This window comes from Mus caroli, unplaced genomic scaffold (genome assembly GCF_978045245.1).
Source record: "Mus caroli unplaced genomic scaffold, Mus_caroli_1 scaffold_13, whole genome shotgun sequence".
Classification (NCBI taxonomy): domain Eukaryota; kingdom Metazoa; phylum Chordata; class Mammalia; order Rodentia; family Muridae; genus Mus; species Mus caroli.
The window spans coordinates 29,321,343-29,341,987 of NW_028227268.1; the positions used below are offsets into that span (position 1 = coordinate 29,321,343).

The 20,645-nt window shown below is 41.7% G+C and overlaps 1 protein-coding gene across 4 annotated transcripts in view; it reads right to left on the reverse strand.

The window, feature by feature from the left end:
• The window catches only part of Ca10 (carbonic anhydrase 10 (inactive)), a 526,692-nt gene extending 511,439 nt beyond the window's left edge, over positions 1-15,253 (reverse strand). Inside the window, exons 1-2 of one of the 4 annotated variants that reach the window (XM_085829668.1) lie at positions 15,202-15,253; positions 13,032-13,669 (exon numbers count right to left, since the gene is read on the reverse strand). In XM_085829668.1, coding sequence (XP_085685794.1) covers positions 13,032-13,092 — 61 coding nt within the window. In that variant the 5' untranslated portion in view covers positions 13,093-13,669; positions 15,202-15,253. Of the gene's footprint in view, positions 1-13,031; positions 14,207-14,587; positions 14,956-15,201 lie in introns of those variants that run through there. The other 3 variants (XM_021177199.3, XM_029484237.2, XM_021177198.3) reach the window with 3 other exon arrangements.
• Between the last annotated feature and the right edge of the window lie 5,392 nt (positions 15,254-20,645).

Here is a 20,645-nt window from a genome sequence, read left to right on the forward strand (position 1 = left end):
CTCAAGTTAGATAGGTTAGGGTTGTGATTTTAAAGAACACTGAGAATCAAGGCAGTGGTGGGTGACTGACTCCACTGTACAGAACTAGCAAGCTAACAGTTATTATGTCAGGTCCAAACTCCCATCCTAATATTTTCTGCAAATCAGCCTATTCTCTTGCCCCCAGTATATTAATAAAAATATGTTCCAGGAATATTACCCAAGTCTCAAACTTCTAGACCCAAGAGAGGTCTGCGCTCTTAGATGCAGTTTTCTGTCTCTGGTCTGACTTGCAAATTACAGTAGCATCTTAATGTCAAAGCTATTTGGTTTTGGTTAAGTAGCTTTCAGGGAAAGGGAAATTATTATTAGAATAAACAATGGAAGTTCATCATACTATATACACATTCAGGCCAAATATAAATTTGGGTGTATATCTAGAAGCTTATAAACAGATTTATAATTAGATTATAATGGCAAAACCAGATGAAATTTTGTGAAGGAGAATTACAATTTGTAAGAATTAGTTTAAGGAAATAATTCAACAGAGGTAATGATCTATAGATATGAAAAGCTAACAAAAAGGCATAAACTTGAAACAACACATCACTAAACAGTAGAAAATAATTATTAAAAGATGCTATTTTAGATACTTCTATTATTTTTAAAAATATAACAAGAAATATTTGCCAACTGTGGTGATATGAATGAAAATGGTCCCTGTAGGCTCATAATGAGTGAAACAATTAGGAGGTGTGGCCTTGTTCAAGTAGATATGGCCTTGTTGAAGGAACTGCTGTAGGCTTTGAGGTTTCAGAAGGCCAAGCCAGGCTCAGTTTTGCTCTCTCTTCCTGCTGCCTGCCAATCCAGATAAGGAACTTTCAGCTGCCTCTCTAGTACCATGATTTCCTGTATACTGCCAGCACCCTGCCATGATGATCATGAACTAAACCTCTGAACTGTAAGCCTGCCCCAATTAAATATTTTCTTTTATAAGAGTTACCATGGTCATGGTGTCTTTTCACAGCAATAAAACCCTAACTCAGGCCCTAACTATTCACCAAACCTTTTGTCCTGAATTTGGGCACAAAAGCTAGACTAGAAGACTCCAAGCTGCTACACATACATGCTGATGGCTGGTGGACAATTCATGTGAGCAAGAAGCTTCCAAGTCTTATTTCATTGGCTTTGGGATTTATCTGAATCCAGGATTTCCTGAACTGCTGCAGTAATGAAGCCACATGAGAAAATCCTTGAGAAATAAAGTTTTCAAAAGCATGTATATAGGAAAGTTGTAATCTTCAATTTGGTAAAAACAAATTTTGTCTATAGGACCGGATATCTCTCCTAAATTTTTTTGAGACTTATACACTATTTGCATTAAAAATCCAGTGAGTCGCAGTGTAAATCAGGTTTGTGGCTGCAAAAACGCTTCTATAATTTTTGCCTTGCAACCAGCAGAGATGAAAGAAGAGCATCTCATTTGAATACACAATTAGCCTAAATAGTAGGTGCTTAACAAGCATTTACTTATTAGTTCCCGCCACATGTCTTACCTGTAATTGGTAGCACAATAAGACTCTTTACTTGACATAGTCCCATCGATTTCGAAAGCAGGAGAAGGAACATCAAACACCACACCCACTCATATCTCCAAGACTGGAGGTAGCTGTCATTTAGGCGCAACACTGCACTAATCCAATCTACAGAGCCAAAAAGAACTTCTCCAGAAGGAAACATCAGGGATTGGACTTGTTGCAAATATAATGTGTGTGTGTGTGTGTGTGTGAGCCTCACTTTTTATATTATTCTACAGAGGTTTGAGTCACAACAGCTGAGGGCTGGGTTACTATAGTGACAACGTAATACATCACTATTCATATCCAGGGCAAGCAGTGGACCAAGAATGCCCTCAGATGCTTTGTCTCCTGACCTCGTATTCCAGGGATCAGATGCTAACAAGAAGAACGCTTTGTCTTTAAACTCTCTCCTTTCTTATAATTAAAATAGCACGGCAACAAAATGATCCGGGTGGTCATTTCCACATACTTGCTAAGATCAATCAGGTGGGAATGCCTGCCCTTGACAGCAGCTCCACTCTGTTACTTCAGCTCCAAGGCTTTTGGTAGCTCTTCTCTCCAGTGAGAAGTAGCCAGATCCTTTACTCTTGTTTACAAAAATCCAGAGCACTCATAGGTTGGTGAATAACAGTCATCAACTTGACAAAGTTTAGAATCACCTGGAAGAAAAACCTCGGATGTGCCTGTGAGGAAGCATTGAACGTCTGGGTTAACTAGGGTGGGACAGTCCCACCCTGAATGAGGACAGCATAGTGAATAATTCCAATACCTAATAAAACAAAGAGAACAAGATGAGCACCAGCATCCGTTGCTCTTTGGTTCATGACAACAGATGGAATGTAACCAGCTGCCTCATATTCCTATTTCCATGGCATCCCAGATGCAGTAGCCCCTGTCTCAGAACCACAAGCCAAAAAGAACTCCTCCTTACTTAAGTTACTTTTGCCAGGTTTAAACATGGCAGTGTGGAAAATAATGTGAGAAGTAACTTTTTCTTTTTTTTTGGACATAAGTCTGAAAACACGATAGCCACTAGCCATTTCCTGTAATTCTCTGTATCAAGGGTCAAAAGGAGGACCCCTGAATAGAATAGTTTAGTAAGGTACTAACTAAAGGACAGTGAGCTTCCTGATTTGCTAGTTTCTCCTATGATGGAAAAACATGGCATCCCCTCTACCAGGGACAGAAAAGACTCCAACAATATTGAATCCCTGCATCTAGAAGCTCATGTCTTTACTCTGGTGTCACAGGACACAAAAAGAGCTGAAATATGAGTTAGTGAGTGCCTACCTCAAATAAGGATGGTTTGTCTAGCAAACCTATGAGTTCAATTTGAGAAAGAAAGACAAAAATATCCAGCAGGTTGTCCCTTTCTTCTCTGACTTCTTGCACGTTTGAAAATCTACCAGCAGAAGCAGGTAGTAGAAGCAAGAGGATACCTGACACAGGAATCTGATTTACCTCTCCTTCCTATGACATAGCTTCTGGTCTCTTATTCTCCTATGAAATCAAGAAGTAATTCTAAATCACTCCTTTCTATTCATTTATGTATTAATTGATTTGTATTAATTGTAATTAATTGTATGATTTATGATTAATGATTAATTAATTAATTTATTTATAGAGCCTCTTCTAAATGTCAGGCACTGGACCAGGCAATGGGAAGTACAAACTACACTGCTTGTATATCATGACATGTGCATTCTGCAAGGACCAATGTCAAGGCATTTTGTTCACTACATTTTACCATAGCTTGGACTGTTGTCACATTATAAGAGGGATCTTTTCATTGCCTTTTGTTTAATGAATAGTCAAACATATTAAACACTGGGAAAAGAAAGAAAAACCTAAGAAACCTGCTGTAAATATGTTTCCTTATGCATTGATTTTTAGAGCCCCATGAGTCATTCATTGCTAATCCCAACTTCAGAGGAAGGGGCTGTGCTCACTCAGTAAATTCTGCCATCCGTATTATTTTCACTGAGGGTACAAGGTAGCAGTGTGTGTAGTGAGGACACAGAGGGGAGGAGCAGAATGGAAATATGTTGACTCATATCCTCCAGTAAATGTGTTTATTCCAACTCTGACATCACTGCCAAATGTGCTGCAGAGCCAGCAAAACTTGGCTCTGAAAAACTGAACTGAAAGTCACAGGCTTCATTTCCTACTGCCATCCCCTTTAAGCCACTGGGCATGAAGTATTGGACAGAGTTAAGGATGAATTCTGCATCTGCTATGACAAAACTGTCACCTTTCCCAGACCAGGAGGCGAAGACATTTGTAGGCTATCTCCTTCATAACCACGGATAATCTCTCCCCTGGTTCTTTCATGCAAATGTAATCAACCCCAAACCTTGGATACCCTATTAACAGTGGAATCCCACTAATAAAGAACAATCATGGCTTTGTAATAAAGGCATTTCTAGACTCCTTGCCATTACTGGAAGACCCTCCCCCCAAACTTTACATGCTGGAAATCCTTTAAGGTTGTATTTAAAATTACTTGCAATGAAAACCGCAAAAAGAAAAAAGAAGGAAATGTTCAATAATAAATTAAATTAGGTGCTGCTTGAGATGTTCCAAAACATGGGTAGACGAATAGATTTCTGGATGTTTCCCCTTAAGTATAGAAGCTTAGTAATAAACTGTATAAGGAGATTGAACACTGTACTCTATACCTGAGTTTCTTCAAAAGGTTCTGGAAAGCCATCTGGAACCAGAAACAACATTGGAAAATGCTTAGTGATCTCAGCCAAATGGGACATGGCTAACCCAGTGCCATAAATATTTTCTTGCCCAGTCTCTTCCCGAAGAAGTGAGTGATCAGGCACCAAACTCTCTTGAGTCTCAAACAGAGACCTTTCTGACACAGTGGCACTGAGCAGTTCTCTCCATCATCATTATCCACCACGTGCCACTGTTATTGAAGCCATACTTTCTAAGCACATGTCCATCTTGCCCTCATCCACTCTCTAGTTATCACATTGCCTCTGTGACACCTACTGAGCTCACAGTGACCTGTTTCATCCTTCTGCTTTTGCAGATATAGTTCCAGTACTGCTGCTCCATATCATCCCTCCTAGTCAAGCAGCGCAAATCTTCCAAGCCAACCTTTAACATCAAGACTCAGCCGAAGCATCCTAATGGTGCCTACTGTCTTCTCCCTACGTGCCTCCACCTGCAAAATGATTCAGATATTCCTTCTCTGTTCTCACTATTTTTATCCTTCTTAAAATATTTACCACACAATTTGAAAATTCATCTCTTAGTGTATAATAAATTCTTGCAGGGAGATTTCACTATTTGACTCATTCTGATTGATTCCAGATGACTGGAAGGATTAGAGCAGGCTCAATAGACATTGTATGATGAAGCAAGCCAGCAAAGAACTATTTTATTTTAGGTCTGTATATCTGTGTGTATTTATATATCATTAGATAAATAGATAATGATGATTGATAGATGATAGATACAGATGGATGATAGACAGGTAGTTAGAAATATATAGATAGATGACAGGTATCCTCGTCATAGTGACTGTACTATTAAAAGGATACAATGAGTTTGTAATTCGGTAGCTCATAAACATGTTTTCCCAAGTGAACATGCAATATACCGGAAACAAGAGTTGTGTATAGTTAGGTAAAACTGATACAGAATATTGGGTAGTGGCTTGACCACCTGTTTCATGCAAGGGTGGCATCTGTTGTATAACCTAAAGTTCCCTTACACAAATGTACATGTAGATATTTCCTTCTGTGCCTTTATCTAATTAACAAATGCAATCATTCTTATTCAAGTACAATGTTAAGATATTTTCATTTGTTTAATATGCAAACACCAAGGGTTAAAAGCATCAAGGTAAGGCTGGGCTCCAAGAGTTAGGAAAATGACTCTGTGTTTGGCCTGCCCCTTGGAACGTTCCACACTGACATAACTGATTTAGGAAGCTAGGAGGGTTTGCTGTTGCTGGATCTGGGGCTTTGTTGTTGTTGTTGTTGTTGTTGTTTGTGGTGTTTGTTTTGTTTAAGGCTGGAACTCACTATATTGCTAATGGCTGAAAATTTAAGAAGATAATTCTGTGTGTTCTGTCATCAAGAATAAAGGTGGTGAGGAATGGAGAGAGTCTGGTTTCTAGGCTATTGCTTCCACTATTCAAAGTACAAATGTATTGTGTAAGTCACACACAAAATAGATTACATATTTTTTTTCCTGTGCTCCTTGTAACAAAAAATACTAAGGCCTCAACATTTCATCTTGACTTGGGAGACCTTCCTTGCGACTGTAGCTTGGTTTGTAACCCTAGTTCCAGTCAATTGTTTAAACCCTTGAGTTCATATGCCCAGTTTACTTCACTCTTGACATTTTTGCTTCGTGCTATGAACATATTATTTCCTTATAGCTTTCCTCTTCTATCTTGCTCTTTACTTTGAAATTTTAAGCTTTTTTCTAGTTCAGATATTTTCATCTTTATAAATCTTACCTTTCCTCACTTTTATACACCAAGAACTGCTTTTCCTTCACACTCCCAGTATAGTCTATGAATCTCTATCATGCAGTATTCATTATCATATAAAACACTTAGAACAATCAATTGTTCAGTGTGTGTGTGTGTGTGTGTGTGTGTGTGTTGAACAGTATTGAACACAGAGAAAATGACTGAAGAATTACATGGCATTTACAAAACATAAAAACATTTTCAAGCATTAGAAGAAGCAATGTTTATAATTTAGATCAGTCATAATGAAGTAGAGTTATTTGTGGGGGATAGCTTCAATTCATTGTGCAACTATTGTATGCCAGACACAAGGACAGATTGTTTGTGCATGTCTCCAATCTTCACTTTATAGGTGAAAAAGAGTTGTCCCACCGAGCCTACTTTATTTCTCCAACACTACCACATAATAACCTTCTAGAGCATGACTGACAAACTTGTCCTTCAAGTGTGGGCTTCTCCTTGTTCCATTGCCTATGCTAATTCTCCCACATGCACCATTGGCCATTGTAGTGGTAGTCCAGATATTAGGCTAGGCATTCAACCAATCCTGTTTTGCTATTCTCATAGTTTCCTCGTTGTAACTACAGCTTCAGGTAGTGTCAACTCTGCATTTCTCCATGCAGATGAGAAAGCTCAACTCTCTCCACACCATATTTCCTGAATTGTCTATGATCCCAAATAGGCACAAGCCATGCCAAGTATAGCAGAAACATGAAGTGGTCAACAGGAACTTGAGACCCAAAGCAGTTAGAATTGAGAACTGGTAGGAAATGAGTTCAACACACTGAATTAATGCAAAGCTACATATTATTAAGAGAATCTCAAATGGTGTTTGTACAGTGGTTTTTTTTTTCCCTAGTATTTTAGCTTCCTAAGAGGGCTCTTAGACCCCGGTGTCTCTCAAAGCAAACCTTGGATTTCTGCTGTGGTATTCTTTCCTGAGCATTCACTCATACCTACTTCTTTGCTAATGTGATCTCCATTTAATTGATTCCACAGTCAAACATCAGTCTCCCATCTTCATTTTCTTTCATGGCCATGTTCTCCCCATCTATAGTATTTATACTATAGTATTAGACAATTGGATATCATTCCTACTGCTTTCTAACGTTAGACATACTAATGCATTATACTAAACTACTTCTAAGCAATTAAGCATTTTCATATAGTTTTATGTCACTCCATATTCTCCACATGCCTCTCAACTTTGCTTTTATAACTGTGTTTTAATCTTGGCTCATCCAATAATGTAAGCACTTTACATATGCAAAACCTGAAGGATGCTTTATCATTTCTGATGTTGGTTCAAATAATCTTTTAGAAATAGACAAGGCAAATAAATACTGTGTTTTGCAAGTGAGGGACTCAAGTCTAAGAAGCTAAGGCAATTGCCTATTACCATGTATGTGACTAGAGTAGAGTTGGGTTGTGGGGTGAGCCTTCTAGCATCCATAGTCCTTCTTTAATGACTTGTTATCTTACAGACTCATGACATTTGGCTTTTCCCTAAAGTGAAACCTCAAATCCAAATATGAAATACTTAATGCAGGTCACGAGACAGGTGTTTGGTACTGGTGTCTTCAGGTGTCAGTTAATCAATCTCTCTGCACCCAAGGGAAGATCTCTCCCCATGGACTTTTCTCTTCCACTCTTGGGATTTTCCATTACTTGGTTCTCTTCATTCACTGCCTGGAGACTTTCATCTAGGATGATGGTTGTCTGTCATTGCCTATGACATCTCACACAGCAAAATATTTCAAGGCACTTTCTCAACTTATGGGTCATGACACTCAATGTGGGTCACATATAAGATATCATAAAAGTAGAAAAATTAAAGTTACAAAGTAGCAACAAAAATACCTTTGTGGTAGGGGTCAGCTCAACATGAAGAACTGTCTTAAAGGTTCAAAGCATTAGGATGGTTGAGAACGACTGGTTTAAGGAAATCATATTGCTAATGACACAATTATCCTGTTGGAGTGGGGCTTAATTTTAGTTAACAGAATATTATATTTCAAGTCATGTATACACAGATTTCTAATTAGGAAGAACTTTAAAGAGGAGTTTATACTGATTTATAATATATAATATATAAGAAGGATGTGGAGGAAGCCTGTTGATCTTGGTAAGAAGGACTTCAGGAGACTGGGTGATATATAAGACTCCCCAAGTCTTGTCTCGCTTAATATTGAGTAAAAAATGAACAAGTATAGAACATTCCTAATGATGCACTAAACTCTAATGCTACTTAGTCTTGTTTGTATGAGAAGTTCAATCAAGATACACTTCTGGTTTTCTCAAGAGTTTCTTGAATGTGGGATCTGTGTTCTATGTTACAAAATATGCTAGTTACTGTGTGTGTGTGTGTGTGTGTGTGTGTGTTATATGTATGTGTGTGTCTGTGTGTAATATATATATATATATATATATATATATATATATATATGTGTGTGTGTGTGTGTGTGTGTGTATGAATTCATATGCACATGAATGTTTATGTGCATGTACGTGGGTTATCAGAGGTCAGCTTTGGGTGCCTTCCTCAATGACTTTCCATCTTAGTTTTTGGACCTGGCCTGCCACTGAACCTGGAGCTCACCGATACAGCTAAACTGCCTGTGAACTCAGGGTATCTGCTTGACTCTCTTTCTCACATGGGCATTACTGTGCCTGGCTTTTTACAGGATTGCGGGAGACCTGAACTCAGGTGTTCACATTTGTGCAGTAAGGGCTTTATGAGTCATCCCCATAGTCCCTTGACTGATAATTCTTATTGCTTTTATTGAAGCCAACAGTGAAAAAAGAGAAGTTCTCCTCTATGTGAATCAATTCTACATCCAGTAGCATTTGTAGAAAATAAAAAAATAGTTGATATTAGTGTCTGCTTGCTAGGTACCAGACACTATGCTAAGTGAAAAGTGATTAAACATCATTTATCATCTCATCTAAGCATATATAATAAGGTGGCACCCTGCTATTACTTCTTTTCTGTACATAAAACAATTGTAGCTTTTAGGTTAGAAAAGGAGTATGTGAAGTAAGAAGTATCCTTTCCTTACAGTGCATGATGATTAAGATTCCAGATCTACTTGGGTAATAGTTTCATCTGATGGATAGATTTAAATCCAATTCAAGTGTTATGTTACTACACTTTTAGCTTTCCAGTATAAACTTTTACTTTCAAGACCTTGAAGCATAATATTAATTTAGCATGAATTATTCTTTCAATTAGACATATCAAACTTCTAAAAATCAAATAAATAGTAAAAAAAAAAATCAAACTTGAAAAGTATTGAACCAAAACGTAAATGGATATATGGATATTTTTACTCAGATCTGGATGTGCATTCTCCAAAACTTCTGTGGATTTTGGTTGCAAAATCTAAGAAGGATCAAATCAAAGTATCTACATTAAATTTAAAATGTGTGGTGCTGTCCCATAATTAAATGGCTACTGCTGTTTTCATGAACAAACTGGCACAGGGTGAAGTTACATAAGTGGGGGAAGTGGAGTACAACGTACAAATTCAATCAGGCAGCTGTCTTTGGACCAGGAAATTCCCTCTTGTGCTACTCAGCATCCATTCTCACTGAGCTGAGCAGTGAGAAAGGGAATGGTCCTCTAGCTAGCACAGAGGAAAAACACATTCATTCTCATTTCTCTCTCCCCTACCTTTCTTCTCTTCCTCTCACCCTTCTATCCTCTTTCTTCCCTTCCTGGTCTCTTTACAAATCCCTGCTACCTTACATCTTTAGCCAAATGACATTTCCATTATGTTTCCAGACCGTGGCATTCCTTTCTAAGCCCTGTTGTGCTGTCGCTAACTTGCCAAAATTGGTATGATCCCTCCAGTGGACAATATGCATGCTCCTTCCTCAGCAGCAAGGTAACCCTGGCCAAATGGGCTTAGTCCTTATGCCAACCAGATTATTTCAGCAGAGCAACAAAACAGACCAAGCCTGAGCATCTATATTTTATATGACATAGCCAAATAAAGGATAGAAAGAGCAAACTCCCCCTCCTCTGTGTGTTTGTGTGTGTGTGTGTGTGTGTGTGTGTGTGTGTGTATGTGTATGTGTATGTGTGTATGTGTGTGTGTGTCTATGTGTCTGTGTGTATGAGGGTTGGGACCTTGGGTTAATAAAATACTGAGTTACAAGGTCCAGAGTGTTCCTGAAAGCAAAGGCTATCAAATGTAATCCATTCCACAGATCTTCCATAGGCAAAGTTACCACCAGTATTTTCTTCCTGCACACTGTTTTTGCTGCAGGTTTTTACTGGCCTTTTCCAGCCTATGTTCCTCAATAATGAAGTCGAACCTAACCATGCCTCATCCTTCACTGTCTGGTAATGTAATATGAATTAGCACCCCTTTACTGGCCAGGGACACTGACCCTCAGATGGTGAAAAAGTGCCCCCACCCCATTTATATTTCAAAACGTATGATAGTGGATTCTGTGATCAGAGGATTTTGTTCCTTTTGGTAAAACTCATTCATGAGTAAATTAAAACTGCAAATCATAGAAACAGAAACGAAAGACCCAGGAAGGCCTCTCTGAGGCATCGTTACTCAACCTCAGCACCTCCCATTCCTGCGCATCCTAGGGCTGTCAGATGGCAAGAGAAGAACTGAAGTCCCCAAACTGTGGCAATTGTGAGTCATGATTGTCTCACTAATCATAATTCAGACATATACGAACTTCACTAAAGAAGGAGCTGTGCTGCTAGGAAGAAAACCCCTTGGCTGCAGGGGCCGAGGGGGCTTCTGAAGTCAACTGTGCGATGTATAAACACACGCTGCTGCCTCTTTGCCTACACATCTCCAGGAAGTGTACATCCATGCAGATCCTAGCTGAGCACTCTGAGTGGAAGCCTAGTTTTCTGTCTAGTTAATAGCTGCTGGTTTTGCTTACACTTTTATCCTCCTCGTTACATCGCAGCGACGATTATTTGGTAAATACATGTGAGAGGCCACACGCTCCATACACACTTCTTCTGGGGTGGAAATAACCTCCTCCTCATGTTTCTGGCTGAATAATTTAGCTGCTGACACACCAAATCAAATGCAGCCGTGACAGGTATCCCACTAATAACTCTGAGGCTAAAAACAGACTATTGCTCAGCATGTGTGTTCCCCTACCCCCATCTCATTGCCTGACCTGATTAAGGGTTGAGGTTGGGGTCTAATAGGGTTCTTAAGGAAGTCCAGCCCCTCACCCAATGTTATGCTTTATTCAGTCTTACAGGAACTCAAGTAGCTCTTCTGAAAATGATTATGACACCAGAGAGAGGCAGTAAAAGTATATTTTCTAGGTAGTGGAATGATATGGAACAAGAGAAAGGGGGCGACACAGTAGAAGATGTGTAATATGGTTTTGTGAGATGTCACCTAGTCTACCCCTGGTCATAGGACTCACAAATCCTCAGAAGTCACCTCAATATACTGGAGGACAGAGTACAATAGAGTAAGAATTCCTACTGTGTGCAGCAAAGTAAGAATTCTCACTGTGTATAAAAGGGAATGACCTCAGACTTCTCTCGTCTACTATATGGACATTAACTCTCTAAAGTATTACAGTGGCATGTGTTTTAGTAGGGTGGCCAAGCTCCAAATATGATTTCACATAACAGAGTCCCATTCTGTCTTTGGAAGAGATTGAAATTAAACAGCAGTATCTAGAACTGGGTCCAAAGTAAAGAAAAGACAGAAGGGGGTTTTAATAGCCAGACTCGGGTCTGATTTAGGAGGTGGGGACTGGCAAAACTAAAGGAGGAGGCATGAACCTGTCCTACTCCAAAGCTGCCCAAGCATATCTGCTCAAAGAGGCAGGGCTCCTGCTCATCTACCTATGGAGACTTCATGGGAAGTTGGCTCAGTCCCTAATTCTGCAGAGGGAATGCAGGCAGAAGAGAGAACTGCAAATGGGCTACACCCTGAGCGCTTAAATGGCAGGTGCAAGGGAGTGGGTGCTGGTGATGGGAGGAGCCAAAGGACTGGGGAATGTCTACATAGTTCCCTCCAAGCCTATCTTCCTGCACCAAGAAAGATACATCTTGGAAATGACAGTTCCTCCCAACACAAGATACTAAGATACAGGCAGGCACAAACCCTGCCTTAGTCACCTCAACACCCACCCTGGATTCTCATTTGGGGAGGGGGGGAGGGGGGAGGAAGCCACAAGCTGGCACAAGTAGCCTGTGATCAGCAACTGAGCCAGCACATTCTTGCTACTGGGAATTAAGACCTTAATCTAAAGCAGCATTTCTAATACTGTATTGTTTCAGGTGTGTTTGCGGTGGGAGGGCTATGCCACTGGGTTTCAGACACCAGGATACAGTCTTCAGCATCTGGAGAAGGTAGATAGAGGGGTGGGGGTATTCCCCAGTCCCGCATCTTCCTGCAGTCCCTTTAAAGTGCCTAGATAACAAACCAAGGCTCTGCATCTATTTTGCCAGCAGGAACCACTGAGTTTGGGAACTTTGGAAGCCAGGGGTTGGGGGTGGGGGATACCAAGGCTCAGATTTCGGCGCCAGAGTTCTCAGCCAGGAAAGCAGTTGAAAATCAACACCCATTTGCCTCCTCATTTTCAGTCTCCATCCCTTCTCCTTTCCAGGACGCCACAAAGATCCTACCCATAGCGGCACACCTACACACACCTACACCTACACACACACACACACACACACACACACACAGACACACACACACACAGACACACAGAGTCACACACAGAGTCACACACACAGAGTCACACATATATGGACACACAAGCCCGTGCACACACCCTTGGGCTTAGAAGGTCTTTGATTCATAAGATAGCAAAGCCACAGAACGAAAAAGGCCCGTGCCACCTCTTTGCTTCCCGCCCTAAGTCTGCACACGATAAAAAATAATAATAATAATAATAACCACACATTCTAAACACCACCATAGAACACACCACCCCTCCAGTAACCCCAGCACGTCCCGTACCTGATATGCAGACGATGAAATTGGCTTGAAGAAGAAAAAGCACCTCCCAGACTATTTCCATCCTCTGATTCTCATTCCAGGTGCATCACTCGACGGGAAAACAGGGGGGAAGGGGGGAGCCCGACACGGTACACACATACACACACGCACACTCTCTCCAGAGAGCGCACACTCGCGCTCCCACCCGACAGCCGGCCAGGGACAGGCACCCCCAAGATCAATAACGCAGTTTGAATTGTTTCGGCAAATCTCCCCTCGGGCTCTTCGGATGTGCTCCCCAGATGTGCTGACACATGTCCGATGCCTCGTTGCCTCGGAGGTCTCCCCGCTCTTGTGTCTCTGCTCCTCTCACCAGTGGCGGAAACAGCACTTGCGGCGACCGCGGCGGCGGCGGCAGCCACCTGAAGCCAACAGCGCTGGGCTTTTCCTGCAAAACCGAGACCCCAATCCGCCGGGCGCCCCAAGAAGACATAGACAACAGCCCCCCGCTGGGCCGAGCTGTAGAGTTCTGGGCTCTCGCTCTCTTTCCGCAGGCTAGCTGAGTCCAGGTAGTCCGCGACAAGTTGCCCTCGAAGTCCGCCCCCCTTCACCGGGGCATGGTCAAAGGGTGGCTGCTGTCTCTGGTCAGGCCAGTTCTCCTGCTTCCGGAGGGGTGGGGAGAGAGGAGCAGACACCGCACACAGAGAAAGAAAGAGAAGCGGGGATTATTGCCCGCAAACACAGGTCACCAGCTGCCTCCGTTGACCCTCCCTGCTCCCCAAGTCCTCGAGCCGCCTGCCGCCTCCAAGCTGGCTTCAGGCGATGCTTCCAGGACGCCAAGCCCAAGGCTAGGCTCCCAGGATTGGGGTGCGTCTGGAGTCTCACTGACTCCCCCTCGTTGCACGCGCGCTTTCCGCTTTTCTGCTATTTTCCAGGGCTCCCCAGACCCCGCAATTGCCTCGCTTCCATCGCCCGCAACTAGCACCGCCGCCGAGATTTTCCGCAATGCAACTGCAGGGGTCGTTATTTCCTCGCCTACGGATCCCGACGCCTTCCCACTTGGAGAGGAGGAGGGCAGGTGGGGGCGGGAGCATGGGGAGGAGGGGAAGGAGAAGGCTCGGCCAGGTGAGCTTCCTTGCGGCCGCCCGGAGTCCCCACGTCAGCGGGGCGGCCAGGCACCCGGGGGCGGAGGCAAAAAGTCCGTCCCGGGGAGGGCGGCGAGGACATAAGGAGCAGTAGCTGGGAGTCAGCACTTCAGGCCACTGCCTCAGCCCGGACCCTAGGCGCCAGCCTTGGAACTCCGCCCCGCCCGCTGCCCCGTTTCCCCTCCAGGAGCTTGGAGTTTCTTTTTTCTTTAAAAAGAACTTCTCGGCTGCTCGCTCACTACAGAAAAGCCGTGCGGGACTCATCTTGGAAGGACTGCGCTGTGCTCATTCCCTCTGCAGCGGAATTTGAAGGATTTTTTTCTCTTTCTTTCATAATCCATTCCCTGCCCTCTCCTTTTCGTCCCTCTCCTGCTCCCTCCTTCCCCCCCCCCCGCCCCTATCCTGCTCGGATGCCAGAAGAAAGCTACTTACCCCACAGTTCTCTTCGCAGATTCCCTGATCAGGTGCAACTCTTGCCCGCAAGTCCCTCACCTCCCTCCTCTCGCAACGGACACTCTAAGTCCGGGTACCAGCGGCCGCCTAGCGCATCCCTATCAGAGCAGCTACGGGAGGATCCGATACCATCAGAAACCCAGGCCTCCCGGGAAACGGGTTTCCCTTCTTGTTTTTCTTTCACCGTTTTTCTTTAGAAAAGCTCTCAAACGCTTTGGTGGCTTTTGATGGACCCCGGGATACTCTTGGTCAGCGACACTCATCAGCTTCCAGGGAAGGAGATTTCCCCCAGCAAGCCGGCGCGCGCGCGCACTCTTGCCCAGCGCGCGGCTCTCTCGGGCCCCAGGGGAAGGAGGGGGCGGCGAGAGCACCACCCACCACCCAGGCGGAGCCGGAGCCGCCGGGTCTGCAGAAGGTCTAGCCCTGGAAGGGCGGCCTGGGAATGCAGTGCGGATGCAGGGTAAATGCTAGGAAATCCAGAGCTCCGGACTGCTCGCCTAAAAGGGCTAGGGGTGAACAGGGAAGGAAAAACTGCAGCAGATTTGTGTGCGTCTATCAAGGCAGGAGTGGCTGGCGGAAAGCCCCAGACCTACCTCTTTTAAGGGCGCTGAAGAAGAAGAGGGCAGGGCAGAGGGAATCCCTGGAAAGATCTGGGGTTTGTGGAGAAGCTTGTCCGGATACCCAAGTGTGACGTTGGGAGGTTTTGCATAAGCGCGGATGGACACACACAACAAACACACGCACAACCCACAGGGAATATTTTTGTACTTTTAAATTGCTGATGCTTAGAAGCTGTTTCACCGTGAGCCTTGATCTAATAAGCATAGAAAGAGTGGAGAAGTGGAAAGGAAGAAGGTGGGAAAGAACCATGTTTTTGATCTGCACAGTAGATGCAGCAAACACAGCGAACATTCAGACTGTGTGGCATCTAAGGGTGCGGCATAAGAGCCAAAGTAGTTACACCAGAGGGCTCCCCGGATTCTTGAATGGAGTCTAGGGAGTCTAGAGATTCTCTGTACTGGGAAGTCGGGCGTCATGAGACCCGGAGGGGAGCAGTGGGGGTGTGGGGGGTGGCTCTGAGAGAGGAAGGAAAGCAGCTAGCTGACTGCAGGAACCAGAGTGTGCGGTTCTGCAGCCTCCGGGGATCCTAAAAAAGAACCGCTGGCAGTCTTGCCTACTCTTTTTAAGAAGGAGGTGTGGCCGAGGGAATTTTTTTCCCCCCTCTGAGACGACAGCCAAGGACTCCAGGTGGCCAACGCATTAAAAATCGAGGCTCGGATGAAATAAATCCATGCTTTTTAGGTAGAGAACTTTGAGACTCAGCAGGAAAGACATTGAGACTTGAGAACATTAATAGAATCAGAGACGGTGAGAATTAGCCCATTTGGGAAACATTTAGGGGAGTGTTTGTCTCCGTGCCTTGAAAGTAGACTGCATGAAAGGGATTTTTGAGCAGAGAGAGAAGAAAGCAGTTTGCCAAATGTGAACAGATCCATCCTAGGTCAGCACCACGGATAGCGACCTACCTTCTGTGATTCCAAGCTGATTTACTGCCAGCAGGAGAGCTTTCTCTCTGGATGTGCAAACAAGGTGACTGGGTTTCATACCACATATCCATTCATTTATTAACGGATTATACAAATATCAAGTGACTGACTTATATACATCAAGCATTGTAGTACAGTGTTGTGGTTTTAGAACTGAAAAGCATCATGATGGGTGTTTATCACAGAGCTCAGAGATTGTGCCTCTCTGTACATTTTGCCTTAAGACCAATGCTAGGAAATAATAGTTCATCCCTTTCTTTCTTGCCTAGACCTGCCTCTGTCACTGCAAACGTTTAATTTATCCTTGTTTATAATGTAAATGTATTTTTTTTAAAAAAATAAACTCATGAGATTATTTGTTAGTTAAAATATATATATATGTATTGATTGATTCCCATAGACCAGGCATTGATGAGTCTCTAGGATGAATTATCTCACTTAGTCATCATTAACATCCTGTCTTGGTCCATTTGTGATGCTTTCACAAAGTAGCACAGCCCACAAAATTTATAAATAATTTTTTACACTCCTGGAGGCTGGGAGAGGGCTGAGGTTGGGACATTCCACACCGAGAGAAAGGGTTCTTTCTATGCCCTTATATAACAGGAGACAGAAAGACAAAACATTTTAAAGCACTTCCCATGATAGTTTTATAAGGGTAAATCCTTCCATTTATGAATGTAGAATCCTTATGCCCTAATCATTTCTCTACAGGTATACCTCTCATATAAGCACATCGGAGATTCGATTCCAACATGAATTTTGGAAGGCATGCATTTGAGCCACCATAGCAGATCCCTGTACAATACATATCTTATAAAACAATCTCAGAGTCTCTATTTACTTCACAACTACTAACAGGTAGTACAGAGATTATGTCTGGGAAGTCCAGACTATGAAACTTCATTTCATGCTTGAGAAAATGAAATGCATCACCGTGAAGGAAGTGTTGGGAGCTTAGGGAAAGTCTAAGTGTTCACACCACACACAGAGACAATCAAAGTCGGGCTGAAAACATACTGGCAAATTATGTAACTTCAAAGCTACTTAAATTAAAATCAAGAGAGAGAGAAAAGATTACTGGCAATCGGGAACAGACCAGAGCATTTCTAACTAGGAGTCTAAAGGCCAATTCTCTTACATTTGCAATCTGGCAATAAATACAACATGCCCCCAATGTTTTGGTTTCTTACTAGAGTCTCCTAAAGAAATAACAATATTTTCTTAAGTGTTTTCTAGGCTTGATCTGTATGTTTCATTTTAAACAGTGAAACCCTCTCATTAAATCCAAATAAAAACTCAGTGAGAAAATATTAGGTAGGAAACTTTAAATACAGTACTTTTTATTCCTAAGTGAGTGCAGTGCTCTTGACAGCCAGAAGAGGGCATCCGATTCCCTTGAGCTGGAGTAATGGGTGATTGTGAGCCATTGGATGTGGGTGCTGAACACTGAATTCAGGCCTTCTGCAAGAGTAGTATGACACTGAGACATCTTTCCAGACCCCTATATTCATATCTTCATGTCTTTTAAAATGCTCTTCCAAAACTGCTTTCATCTTATCTCATTTCTAGTCCTTTAATTTCTCCATTACAAATTCAGTGTGTTTTACAAAATTGAGTAGAGTTTTGATGAAGCTCAACTGTGAGAGACCGTATCAGTTGCCTTATAGACATTCGAAGAAATACAGTTCCATTTCCCAGGAGGATGACACTGAATTTGGTGGTGATGGTGGTGGCGAGGTGTTATCTTCTCTTTTATTCACTTTGCTAAAGCAAGTGACTCACCTGATTGGTCAAACTTGTAAAAACATAGCACACTTGTTTGGATATGTTTCTTAAACGTAGTTCATATGGAACTAGAAGGTGAAGACAATCATGTTTTTTTTTTGTTGTTGTTGTTTTTTGTTTTTTCTTTTTGTTTTTGTTTTTTGTCTTATTTTTTGCTCTCCTACTAGTCTGTGTTCAAGTACAAAGGGCTCACTGTGTCCTTTAGGCTTCACCCTCATCTCTCTCACATTCTTTGAGACAATGTCATGCTATTTTGCTCACTTTGGCCTGAGCCTTACTTTGTATGTATGTTTCATCCCCCATGTCCTATCTACTACCTTGAGAAGAGTAGAGTCAGAAAGGCCTTTGTTCTGTTGCAGTGATTGCATCTCTGAGGTCAGCCACAATCAACCATGTGTGTGGAAAAGAATATTTAGAGCCTACTTTATATAACTAACCACCTATACAGGTAATTTTGCTAGTTCTGAATCTGAGAGAAACAGTTGGAAAAACATCATTTTAATTTTTATTTAAATGTTTTTATCTAAGGTGCATATACACTGCCAAAGTTGAAATTACTTAAAGACAAAATATATGTCATGTTCATGGATTAAAAAGAACTCAAGAATATTAAAATAATAGTTTCATCCAGGCATATTATGAGTTAATATGGTCCCAATTACAATCTCAAAAAATTCCGGCATGATGGTACATACTTGTAATCCCAGCATCTCAGAGGGTGAGACAGGGGTATTTTGAGTCTAAGGGCAACTTGGGCTATCTCAGCAAACGAAACCAGACTCCAGCAAAATATCCAGAAAATAAATAAACTGTCTCTAAAATCTATATGAATTTGCAAAGGACCTAAAACATACAATGCATATTTGAAAAAAAAACTACAAGATTCAAACAATCTGACTTCAAGACTTATAAAACTCCAATAATCAAAACAGCGAGGCCATTGCATCAAGACAGAGAAATAAATCAATGAAACAGAAGAGCAGAGAGTCCAGGAATAGAATGTCACACATTCATTCAGCTGATTTTCACTGAGTGCAAAGTCATTTCCTTAGAGAAAGAATGATCATTTAGGTGTGGTGAGCCAAGGAAGCTCTGAGTGGATGGGTATGGTGTGGGTGAAGTGAATGTGCACTGTTGATACGGATTTGGCCATGTCAAGGATCAACACCTCAAGTCCATAGGATTTGATGACACTTGGTCACTGTCCCTGGGGGTAAGGCTCGGAGGGACAGCAAAGACTCCTTCTGGTCTGAGTTCAAATATTAACAGCATGTGCAAGAATGAGTGTTGACAAATGATTGATCACTGTGTGCAGTAAATGCAGCTTCTTAGATGTTTACAGCCTGACAGTTGCTCCTACAGAGACCTCCTACTAAAACTCACCTCTCCCCTGTGCTATACGTAATAAATGCTCTGAGGATCTGGGTCCCTGTAAAGTCTGTGCCACTCATCCAGAGTGCACATGCAACACCTGGCTCTAGATCTTCTGTACATGTGTCTGTATGTCTGTCCTTTCCTCATTCCCTCAGTGCCCTTTAATGTCTCAGCTATGAGGATGGAGCACTTAGGGATGATGTCTTTATCAAAGCTATATATATATGTGTGTGTATATATATATATATATATATATGTGTGTGTGTGTGTATATATATAGTGTATATATACATATATATAGTGTATATTTTGTATATATATAGTGTATATATAGTGTATATTTTGTATATATAGTGTATATATAGTGTATATACACACATATATATAGTGTATATTTTGCATCATAGAAAGTGACACATGTCAAAATAACTTTTAAATGGGACATATAGAGTAGGACAAAAAAGTGTGTGTTGTATGATTCCGTTTATATGAGATTATACAAAAATATATGTTACTCCATAAAAATATACGCCAAATGAAATTGGGCTTAGGAAACAAGGGAGAAACTGGAGGGATGGATAGGTTGCAAAAGAAAAATGTTTTAAAAATTAAAATACATTTTGTTATTTTGATTTTATTAATAGATTATGGATATATAACATATATGACAACTTTTCTGATTATGTACTTGAAACATGTTTAATTTGCTTTATGTCCTTTATATGTTAACATTATCTACCCAAATGATTCAAAGCTTTGGAAAAGTAAATAAATGTAATAATAATAATAAATAAACATATTAACAAATTGTTGGTGGACTGAGCTTAGATTAATCGATTAAACTGTTGTTCTATATGAATTATCAGCTAACATTGACTTACCCAGACAAGTATTGACAATTTGAAGAGTGGCTATAAGTGTTAAAGTTTTCTGTAAAGAACTGAATCTGATACTGTGCCTCAATGTCTCTTACTTGTATTGAATTGCAACATTATAATTATCCTTTGAGTTCCATACAATCTCCTACCATTGGTTAGGGTGATATTTTTTTTTATGAAGATACTAAAAACTACAATGCCAGTCAGATTTGGGAAGAATTCAGTTTGGGGAAAGAAATGAAGTCTCAAAAGATGGGCCTTGGAGTAGGTTAGGCAAAGATTTTTCTGCATGACTAAGAATATGGGGTTAAGAAATCTTCACATGGAGGCTATGCTTAAGGGTGCTGAGAAACCTGGATTCTGTTGCCGAGCTCTGTGGTGAAGCAAGCAAGGTATTAACCCTGTGTTAGGCCAGAAGGAACAGAGAAAGGTCCCCATAAAATTGGCATG